Source organism: Bison bison, unplaced genomic scaffold (genome assembly GCF_000754665.1).
Source record: "Bison bison bison isolate TAMUID 2011002044 unplaced genomic scaffold, Bison_UMD1.0 scf7180017864317, whole genome shotgun sequence".
Classification (NCBI taxonomy): domain Eukaryota; kingdom Metazoa; phylum Chordata; class Mammalia; order Artiodactyla; family Bovidae; genus Bison; species Bison bison.
This window is the reverse complement of record NW_011494889.1, coordinates 951,016-961,810: the sequence shown is the minus strand read 5'-3', so window position 1 is coordinate 961,810 and position 10,795 is coordinate 951,016. Positions and strand designations below refer to the sequence as shown.

At 39.7% G+C, this 10,795-nt stretch overlaps 1 protein-coding gene across 11 annotated transcripts in view; it reads left to right on the top strand.

Annotated features, from left to right (window-relative positions):
- The first annotated feature begins 2,497 nt into the window (after positions 1-2,497).
- The window catches only part of TAF1A (TATA box binding protein (TBP)-associated factor, RNA polymerase I, A, 48kDa), a 32,217-nt gene continuing 23,919 nt past the window's right edge, over positions 2,498-10,795 (top strand). For 4 of the 11 annotated variants that reach the window (XM_010852806.1, XM_010852812.1, XM_010852813.1 and 1 more), the window contains exons 1-3: positions 2,498-2,644; positions 4,292-4,424; positions 8,720-8,889. In XM_010852806.1, coding sequence (XP_010851108.1) covers positions 4,304-4,424; positions 8,720-8,889 — 291 coding nt within the window. In that variant the 5' untranslated portion in view covers positions 2,498-2,644; positions 4,292-4,303. Of the gene's footprint in view, positions 2,645-2,761; positions 2,863-3,950; positions 4,049-4,247; positions 4,425-8,719; positions 8,890-10,795 lie in introns of those variants that run through there. The other 7 variants (XM_010852809.1, XM_010852808.1, XM_010852807.1 and 4 more) reach the window with 7 other exon arrangements.

The window sequence follows — 10,795 nt, the reverse complement described above, 5'->3', positions numbered from 1 at the left end:
GTGGGTTGCCATTTCCTTCTCCAGAGAATCTTCCCGACCCAGGGATCGAACCTGGGTTTCCCGCATTGTAGGCAGACACTTTACTGTCTGAGCCACCAGGGAAGAGTTTCAGCAAATCAATGACTTTGTCACAGAGGAGACACTTTTTGATAGTACCTACCCTGGAAACTGCTCCTTTGTTACTAAAAGATAGCATGGAGGGTTATAACTCCCTCCAAAATATGCTTGTGAGGTCAAAAGTGCCTCCTGGAAGGAGACGCTGAGAACTGAGAGGGAGAAAATATGGTTTTGATGAAACATATAACCACAGCAGACTTGTTACAGATCATACACAGTAATTTCCAAACTCCTCTTGGTAGAAATGGTACTAACCTCCCAGTTGAGAAACACTGCTTATAACTTTTTCTAAAATCTGACCAGTTAATAAAGCACCTGTGGTGGTGAAAATTCTGTATTTCGTAGTTTCTCTTAGCTGTAAAATAAAAAAAATCAATCTAAGAAAAAAAAATATATAAGTTTCTCTTAGCTGTAAAATAAAATTATAATATCAATCTAAGAAAAAAATATATGTTTATCTTAGCTGTAAAATGAAATCATAATATCTAAGAAAAAAAAATATATGTTGTTGTTTAGTTGCAAAGTTGTATCCAGCTCTGTTGAGACCCCCATGGACTGTAGCCCACCAGGCTCCTCTGGATTTCCCAGGCAAGAATACTGGAGCGTGTTGCCACTTTCTTCTCCAGGGGATCTTCCTGACCCTGGGATCAAACCCACGTCTCTTCCAATTCTCCTGCATTGCAAGCGGGTTCTTTATCACTGAGCCACCTGGGAAGCCCTGTATATATCACTGAAGCTAATACTACCTTAGTAGATATATTACACGTCTGAATTTGTATTACTCTTCTCTGAGAGGGGTCTTATATTGTTGTGCTTCCACACTCCCACAGTTGTTTCCTCTTCTGTACTATCTTATCCTGAATTTAAAACTGAATTTGTTTTTTTTTTTTCCCTTTGTATTGGGAGTCAAATCATGGATATATTTAAATTATCGGGAATATTGTAGAGGAATTTTTCCCTTTATTCGTAACAAAAGAACATATTTCTCAACTAAAACTTAGGCAAATGTAGGCTAACAGGCAGTAGGTACAATTATTTGGATAATAATTAAGTGGGAATTCACTGGTGGTCCAGTGGTTAGGACTCGGCACGTTTACTGCCATGGCCCAGGTTCAATTCTTGGTCAGAGAACTAAGATTCCATGTCAAGTTTTCTAAACTATGCAGTTTTGTTGCATGTTTTCCAGGTGATTTGAACCCTTTTGAATGCCCTGATGTTTCCGGCGCTTAGAGGAAGTGCTCACCAGCCAGCTGGTTTTGTGGAAACTTCCATCTCTATCCTACTTTCCCACAGAAAACCAACACAGAGAGAATAGCTCCTGATTGGTTCTGTCTCTCATTATTGACTTATTTTCAGCAAATATGTTTCTCCAACTTGTGTAGCTAATAATGGAAATAATCTGGTAGTCTGTCAGAGAAAAAAAGAAAGATATCAGTTAACTTCCTCCCTTTTATCTACTGTTGCCTTGAGTTGACTGATAACTTTAAGTTGTCAAAAATTTCTTCCCCATTTTTGTGGGAGCATGAATTTCCAGCCAGGTAAAAACCCATTTTAGGTTGGTTTGGGTGAAATTACACCTCACAGCAAGGGAAGAAATGTAGCCAAACCAAATCTTTATATTAGAAACTTACTTTCAACACTTACTTCTTAGTAAGTTCGTTAACCCTCGTCATGAAAAGTGACTCCAGACGGGTGCACACCTCCCTTAAATTTGGGGGAAGCAGTCAGTCATTTCAATTCAAAGCTAAACCTTAAATAAAAGAAAAAAAAAAAATTTCCAGGACGCAGTTAAAAGGCTATGCAGATTTATCTTGGCCACGCCTCCAGGCTCGCTGCGCGCACCCGCGAGCCAAGCAGTAACTGAAAGGTCGTCATACGGGGAACTACTCGGATAAAGTGACGTTCTGCTTTTTTTGACTGTTACCCTTATCCAATGGCACCCCACTCCAGTACTCTGGCCTGGAAAATCCCATGGATGGAGGAGCCTGGTAGGCTGCAGTCCATGGGGTCGCTAAGAGTTGGACACGACTCAGCGACTTCACTTTCACTTTTCACTTTCCTGCATTGGAGAAGGAAATGGCAACCCACTCCAGTGTTCTTGCCTGGAGAATCCCAGGGACGGGGGAGCCTGGTGGGCTGCCGTCTATGGGGTCGCACAGAGTCGGACACGACTGAAGCGACTTAGCAGCACCCTTATCCAGCCGGCCTCCCCCTGCATTAATCTTCTTTTACAATTAAAGTCTCTCATTTTTCCCGCTGAGACAAACCAAGCTGTAAACCTGAGACCCATCCAATGGGAAGGCGGCAATCCACGGCCACTTCCGGGTTATTTCCGGGGTCGAGGCTACTCCACCGCCCAATCGAGAGTTAGGGGCGGGGCTGCGTCTGCGCGTCTCCAGAGCGCTGGAGGCCAGTTTTGCAAGCTTGTTCTCAAAACTTACTTGTTTCGCGTTGTGTGAGGGTTTCCTCCCTCTGGTCCGGAGTCAGAAGACCTTTGGTATCACAGAAAAATTCTGGCTTCAGGCAGGTAAGTCCCGCGGTTGTCGTTACTGCCTGCGTTCACGTGAAAGAGGAAGGCCTACCCTAGGCTTCACCAGTGTTCTTATATTTTCTCTTTTACTCTGAAACGGGTTCCGCGGGCAAGGCTGAAGGCGTGGAGCTGCTTTGGTTACCGTGACAACTACACGACGCCTAAATGGCTTTAGAATTTGGGTTGGGAGAGCTTCTTCTGGAAGGACTCAACGTGTGAGTCGGGGTCAAAACTCATGTTACTTCAAACACGTGCTTTTAATCTGATTTTGAAAGGTTTGTTCGGTTGATGATGTGGAGAAGCCAAATTTGAGGCAAGATTACTAGTTGGAAAGCTCATGCAGTAATCTAGACACAGTTTGAAGGAGTCCCCAGCTGGGGGAGTGGTGTGGAGTTGCGGAGTTTGGCGAAGATGGGAGAAGTACTAGCAGGTAGTACCTGCAGGACCTAAATTGGGTATGTGGAAGGACGGAGAGGAGTCCTGAGCATCTTGAGGATTGAGTCTAAACTCAGCTTGGCACAAAGCTGTTTTTGTAGATTCTCTTCCCGCCATCTGCTTTCCGCCTCCCTCTTCCACGAACACCCCAAACTCTGTTCATGTCAGTTGTGTTTGGGAACACATTCTAGTTCCCAGAATATTGTCCTCACTTTTTTGTGACATTGGTCCAGGTTACAAAGTTTCACTGAGCCCTTCAGTTTTTTCAACTACTCACCTCCAGATTTCTGTAAGGATTAAATTAGATACTTTGTAGGCTTGGTGTATCGGAGAAGACGATGGCACCCCACTCCAGTACTCTGGCCTGGAAAATCCCATGGATGGAGGAGCCTGGTAGGCTGCAGTCCATGGGGTCGCTAAGAATCGGACACGACTGAGCGACTTCACGTTCACTTTTCACTTTCATGCACTGGAGAAGGAAATGGCAACCCACTCCAGTGTTCTTGCCTGGAGAATCCAAGGGACGGGGGGAGCCTAGTGGGCTGCTGTCTCTGGGGTCACACAGAGTCGGACACGACTGAAGTGACTTAGCAGCAGCAGCAGGCTTGGTATATAGAGAGGACTCAATGAGAATGATAATTACTACTGTTGTTATTCTATTTCTCATATTGTCTTATTATACATCATTTGTGCTTCCCCGGTGGCTCAGTGATAAAGACTTTGCCTTGCCATTGCAGGAGATGAAAGAGATGCAAGTTTGATCCCTGAGTCAAGAAGATGTCCTGGAGTAGGAAATGGCAACCCTCTCTAGTATTCTTGCCTGGAAAATCCCATGGACAGAGGAGCCTGGCAGGCTATACCCCTTGGGGTCCCAAAGAGTTGAACACGACTGAGCAATCACCTTTACCTCATACATCATTTATATGTTTCTTCCTCTATATTAGTTTTTCTTTTTTAAATTAAAGAGTTAGTATTTTATCTATCCTTGTCTCTTCTTGAAATATAGTAGTATTTGAAGTAGTCAATAGTTTTTAAATGGGTCATTCATTTTGGCTGCTGCTGACATAATTAAATTCATTTTTTTAAAGGAACTACCAGGTGCTGTTAGTTTTGTTGATCATTGGTATTTATTAGATAAAAGTGGCTGTCTTTCTGTATAATTCAGAAACCTGTGGATTAAGATGTACAGAAAGTAACTGATATTTTCAGTCTGGAATAGATATGAGTGATTTCAGTGAAGAATTGATAAGACCCACGACAGAGGATGAACAGGGAGAACCGTGTGTGCGCTCTGGTTCAGGAATGTGTTTCCCTTGGCTCCAGAAGCATATAGAATCCATAGGTAAGTAAAATAACATATAACCATTTCAGCTTTAATGAAGTAGATGATAAGATTCAATATGGATACAAAATCAGATAGCCAAGCTGGTTCAATTTTCAAGATAAGAATATATGAGGATTTTTTTTAAGGCAGTTAATAAAAAAGACACAGGAAAAAAATATTCTTTTTTTCTCATAGAATTCTTTGAATTAATAACAGTCTGTATTGTGGTCGATACCCTTTTTTTTTTCCTTCCAGTAACTCTTCTGAGCATTTTACTATATCCCTGGCATTGGCTTAATACTGGGGACAGATTTGTTGAAGAAGATAAGATCTCTGCTATTGAGGAATACATACCAGAAATTTCTGTTGAATTGCATTGAAATAAGCCCTAATAGAATTGATCTATAGTAGATTTTAGGAAAAGACTATTTTCTTCTTTGTTCCTCTAATGTAGAAATAAACAAGTTGTTCTATGGGATAATTCCTTATTAGAATATATTTTTAAAAAATCAGTTATCTGTATGTTGTCATGAACTAGCACTTTTCTAATTATTCACAAATATATCTTTCTTAGCCTAGCTTTCTTTCCCCTTGATTGTGAGTCCCTGGCTGCTAGAATTTAGCTCTTATTTATTTTTTAACCTGAATATTATCTATTTAATTATCTCAGTAAATTAGTTCTCAGTAAATATATGTACCAGGCATTTTACAGATGAGGGAACTTAATTTCAAAGAAGTTAAAATTGTAAATGCTGGTATCAGGAGTCAAACCCAGGCCTATCTGATCTCAAAATCTGCTTTGAGATACATATGTTTAAAAAAAGGGAAAAGTGCCTAGCATAGAGCCTTGTGCGTAGTGAGTGTTGAAAATGTAATAATTTATTGCCTCTTTCCTCATTTTATTTTTACTGGATTAATATACATGGTTTGAGTCAGGTTTCAATGAATGGAACTTCAGAGAGGGTGTTTCCTTGCCCCTGTGGGGAACTATTAATAGTAATCTAGTTTCTGCTAGTTACTGCATACCTGGGCATGTGTCTGTCAACAGTGTTCTATGGAGAGCTTGAGTCAGTCCATAAACAAGTAGGTTTAAGACCAGAATTTACATACTTAAAAATGTTTCATCTTTTATGGATAGCCTGTTAAACCCCAAATATTAATACTTTCATCTGCTATGAGAATATAGTTGCAGATAATATTGATGTTTTATTGGTAATTAACCACAATAGGGAAACCTAGTTGCCTAACAATTATTTACTTTTTATTCTTTTAAATTTCTTTGGGTGTTTTGAAGGGTGTGTCCCCCAGAATAAAAACTTGGAAGGTGGGCACCCTATGGTGAGTACCTAGACTAGTGCTTGACCATGGCAGTGCTCAAAAAATACTTGTTGACAGGCTGATGAGTTTCTAGGTTCTCTCAAAGGAATTAGAAATTAGGTTGCTGACACTAGTTCTTTACTGTATCTCATTCCATCAAATATATTTTCCTTGATAGTTATTCTTCAAGTTTATCAGCGACAAATAACATTATGTTTTGCTTACGAAGAATGCTATTCTTTGAGCTGTTCCTGAGATAATTAGGCCCAGGTGTAAAATAGGAGGGGCATTGCCCAAGGATTTTTGTATCCTCGTCTAAAGTCAATTTCCAGTCTGAGCTGTGAAAACTTTAGAGGTATAACAGAAGGGAGTTTGGCCTGAGATCAGTTTTCCTTTAGATGAATAAATGAGGTTTTAGGGAAGAAGCATTTTGTCAGTTTCTTGGCCTAGCTGCCTGGTGTTGCTGCTGATATCCTAGGAACTTGGCTGTAGATCCTGTTAAATGCAGCTTCTAATTCAGAGAGGTAGGCAGGGCATAGTATTCCGGATTTCTAATAAGCTCTCTGGTGGTGTTAGGACTACATCTGGATCCCTGGGTGATTTGTATATACATTTAAAAAGTTGGAGAAGCACTAGTCAAAAGAAGTAGTCTACTTTTTTTTTCCCCTAAAAAATTAGGTACTATCTTGCACCATTTTAATGTGCCATCTAAAAATTGCATCATAAGTTTGGTAGTTCCAAAAGGCATAATTTTCAGCATATATTGGCACTTTCAAATGAAATTATTATATGACTTAAACACACATATTTGGTGAGACTTCCTGGGTGCAGTGGTTAAGACTCTATGCTTCTACTTCAGGGATGCAGGTTCAGTCCTTGGTGGAGAACTAGGATCCCACGTGCTGTGTAGAGCGGCCATAAATTAAAAAAATAATTGGTAGAGTCTAAATAGCTTAGGAATGTGATATCTTTTATCATCTGTTTTGTGTTTATGAAAAAGCTTTTAATAGATGGAAATTTTATATTGTTGCTTTATTCTTCCATAAAGTATGTATCCACATTTGATTTTTGCTAATATCCTGTAAAGTTTTTAACTATTAAAATTTCTTCTGGATTGAAACATTATTATAATTAATTTTTTACACAGCTGATTAAAATAATGTATTACTTTTTTGGTTAAATTTTAAGCGTTAAATGTAAATTTTTATTGCTTATTTATCTCAATAAAATGGATAAGGATATCACTTTTTTCCAATTCTTATATCTGTGGATGAATATTATATATTTCTAGAATGAGAAAAGATTTAGCTTTAATTCTATTGTATATTTTAAAATAATTTTATTTACTTAATTTATTTTTGGCAGGGCTGGGTTTTCATTGCTTTGTAGGCTTTTCTCTTATTGGGGTCAGCAGACTTCTCGTTGCAGGTGGCTTCTCTTGTGGCTCCTGGGCTCTAGACCACAGGGTCAAAAGTTGTGGTTCACAGGCTTAGTTGCTCCACAGACTGTGGGATCTTCCTGGACCAGGGATCAAACCCATGTTTCCTGCATTGGCAGGCAGATTCTTTACCACTGAGCCACCAGGGAAGCCCCTGTATTTTGTTTTAATTGGTGGAAATTCTGAGAAACTTTACTCACTTTAGTAAGTAGCTGGCAATGGATGGCGTTTAATTTTAGCAATGTATCAGGTCTTTGACTCCTCCTCACTTACTTGTGAAAAAATTACATAGTGTTCTAAAAAATTATTAGATTCTTCTATACTTTTGATAATTAAAGAACTAGAAATCACCTGACTTGCAAATGGATGTTAGAGTCATTCATTTTCTCAACACTAAACACTTGTATTTTCACCTTAAGGTAATATTAGAGTTATTTTGATGAAGCCTTGTCTATATGCACAGCTTTCTAGAAGATCAATTTTAGGAAAGAGTATGTGAGAAAGTTGAAGATGTGCAGGTTGATTGCTATAAAGCTATTTTTGCATGATACTTATTAATCTCTGTGTATTCCCAGGGGTGGGGTCTTCCCTGGTGGCTCAGACAGTAAAGAATCCTCTGCAGTGTGGGAGACCTGGGTTCGATCCCTGGATTGGGAAGATCCCCTGGAGAAGGGCATGGCAACCCATTCCAGTATTCTTTCCTAGAGAATCCCCATGGACAGAGGAGCCTGGTGGGCTACAGCCCATGGGGTCACAAAGAGTCAGACACATCTGAGTGACTAAGCATATTCCCAGGGGTGAGGGCGCCCCAACTGGAAGACTGCTGGCCCATAGGAGTCTTTAGTGGTGTGGGAAGGGAGGAAGAGGTGGCAATATGCAGCTTGTTGTCATAGATGAGGTTGTAACTAAACACAAATCTTTTTTTTTTTTTTCGTTTTTGAACAGTTTTTATGGCTGAGACACATATGGGATCTTAGTTGCCAGATCAGGGATTGAACCCATGCCCCCTGCATTGGAAGTGTGAGGTCTTAACCAGTGGACTGCCAGAAAAGTCCTAACCCTAATATTCTTAACATGAGGATTGTCAGTATTTTAGAGATACAAAATGAAAGTGGTCCATGAAAAATAAAAGTGCACCTCTTGGTGTTTTCAGAACATAGGTAGGAAAAAAGACAGTGCTTTCCTAGGATGACCCTGATGATTTTTACCCATTCTGAATACTTGGTATTTTGCACTGGGGGCCCTCTCTGAGAGATTCTTCCCAGACTGTTTAGTGCAAGGGTGAAAGGATAGTTGAATCAGATTTAAAGGAACTGGTGACCTTGGTAGCCCAAGAACATCAAATTAGACATCTCTTAAATAGAATTTTTTTTTTTCATTTGCCACAACTAGTTAAAATGATGTGGAAGAGTTGGTCTCAAGTGAAGCTAGCTTTGGTATTGGGGATGGGTTGGGTTAAGTAATACCTACTTGTTAAAATTGTGCTTATCAGAAGTAAGATTCTTGAATTGTTGATTTGAGGTCACTGGCTCAAGACTTTCCTCTTTAACCTTTATAGCCTCTGGAGGAAAACAGGAGAAAGATTTTGCTCAGACAACAAGCGCTTGTTTAAATTTTATCCAAGAAGCTCTGCTGAAGCACCAGTGGCAGCGAGCTGCAGAATACATGCACAGTTACCTTCAGGTTTTGGAAGATACGGATAGCAACAAAAGGCAGGGTGCACCCGAGGTAAGTGAAGTGTGAGTCCCCTGGAAGATAGCACAGAATCCTGGGAGTTTCTGCCTCTTGAACTCCACCCAGAACAGCTTTTGCAAGATCTCAAATTGAGTTTGTATCAAGACATTTTTTTTCATACTTCATTTTTCTATTATCATTTTAAGGAGACAAAAAATACTTTAACTCTGAATTCTCAGATTCCCAAATACTTATTCATTCATTTAAGTAATTCTTCCATCTTTCCCCATGTCCTTATGGTCCCCTTTCTATAGGATGGTTCCCATTTTCATGCAAACATGTCATTCTCTCTCCCACTTAATATCATCTCTTGACTTCTACTTCTTCCACAAGCTGTGCTCATTTCTCCCTTCTGCCTTTCAGCAGAACTCCTGGGAAGAGTTTATATATCTATTCGTTCCAACCCCTCTTCAGTTAGACTCCCCCACAAATCATCATTTCTACCAAATTGCCTTGTCAGGGTCAACAGTGATATCCACTTTGCTGAATCCAGTGGCTGATTTTCAGTACTTGTTTAACTTGATCATTACCAATATTAAGCATACCAGGTCATTCCCTTCTGTGTGATGAAGAAATAAACAGAATTCTTCGTCTGGCTTCCAGGACTCTGCACTCTCAGGTTTTTCTCCTACTGCACTGGCCATTCCTCGGTTTCCTTTTCTGATTGCTCTTTGTCTCCTTGGCCTTCTGACGTGGGAGTCCTTGAGAACTCCAATCTTTAGGTGTTATTGTTATCTGAACTCTCTTGATCTCATTCAGTTTCATAGCCTTTCAGTCTGTATACTGGTGATCCCCCATTGTGTATCGGGGGCTCTGACGTCTGTCAAGTCCAGATTGCTGTACCCAACATTCTATTCAACCTCACCTCTTAGTATCTAATACCAGCTAGTACGATATGTCGTATCATACTAGCAAATATAAACTGGTTCTTCTGATATTCCTTGTCCAGCCTAATTTTCCTTATCTCAGATCAGGGTTCCCTTATCTAATTTTGAGACCCAATCTGGAGTTGTTTTTTTTTTTCTCTTTTGCACCTCATATCCAAACCATCAGAAAATTCTGTGGGCTCTCCTTTGAAAACCTGCCCCCTGCAGTCTTGAGTACTTCTTACCACATCCTTTTTGCTGCTTCCTTGACTCAAACCCCCATCACCTCACTTAGATGACTGCTTACCCTCCTCTGCCTCCCAGTGTATTTTCAGCATAATAACCAGACTGAGCCTTAACAAAACAAAAAAAAAATAGCCTTATTTAAGAGACATTAAACACCATACAGTTTGCCCATTTAAATTGAACAATTCAGTGTGTTTTCATATATTCACAAGAGATGTGCAACTGTCACCACAATCTAAATTTAGAACATTTTTTGTCGCCCCCCCTCAAGAGAAACACTGTACCCACTTGTAGTCCCTCTTCTCCAGACCCTGCCCTTGGCAACCATTAATCTACTTTTTATTTTGGACATTTCAAATAAGTAGAATCATGTAATATATGGCTTTTTATGAATGAATTCTTTTACTGAACATAATGTGTTCAAGGCTTATTATACCATATTGTGGCATATTAGTTCTTCACTGATTTTTATTGCAAAATAATATTCCAGTGTAAGGCTTTATCTCATTTGATGAGATAAAACTGATACATCAGTTTTTAGACATTTGAGTAGTTTTTCTTTCTGTTACTATGAATAATGCTACTATGAACATTCATGTACAAGTTGTTTCCTCCCCCACCATGTACAAGTTTTTATATGGGTGTTTGTTGTAATTTCTCTTGAGTAAATATATCGAGGAGGAGGAGTATGCTGGGGCATATGATAAATATATGTAACCTCTTAAGGAACTGGTAGACTGTTTTCCGCATTGACTGCACTGTTTTACATTCCCACCAGCAACATACAA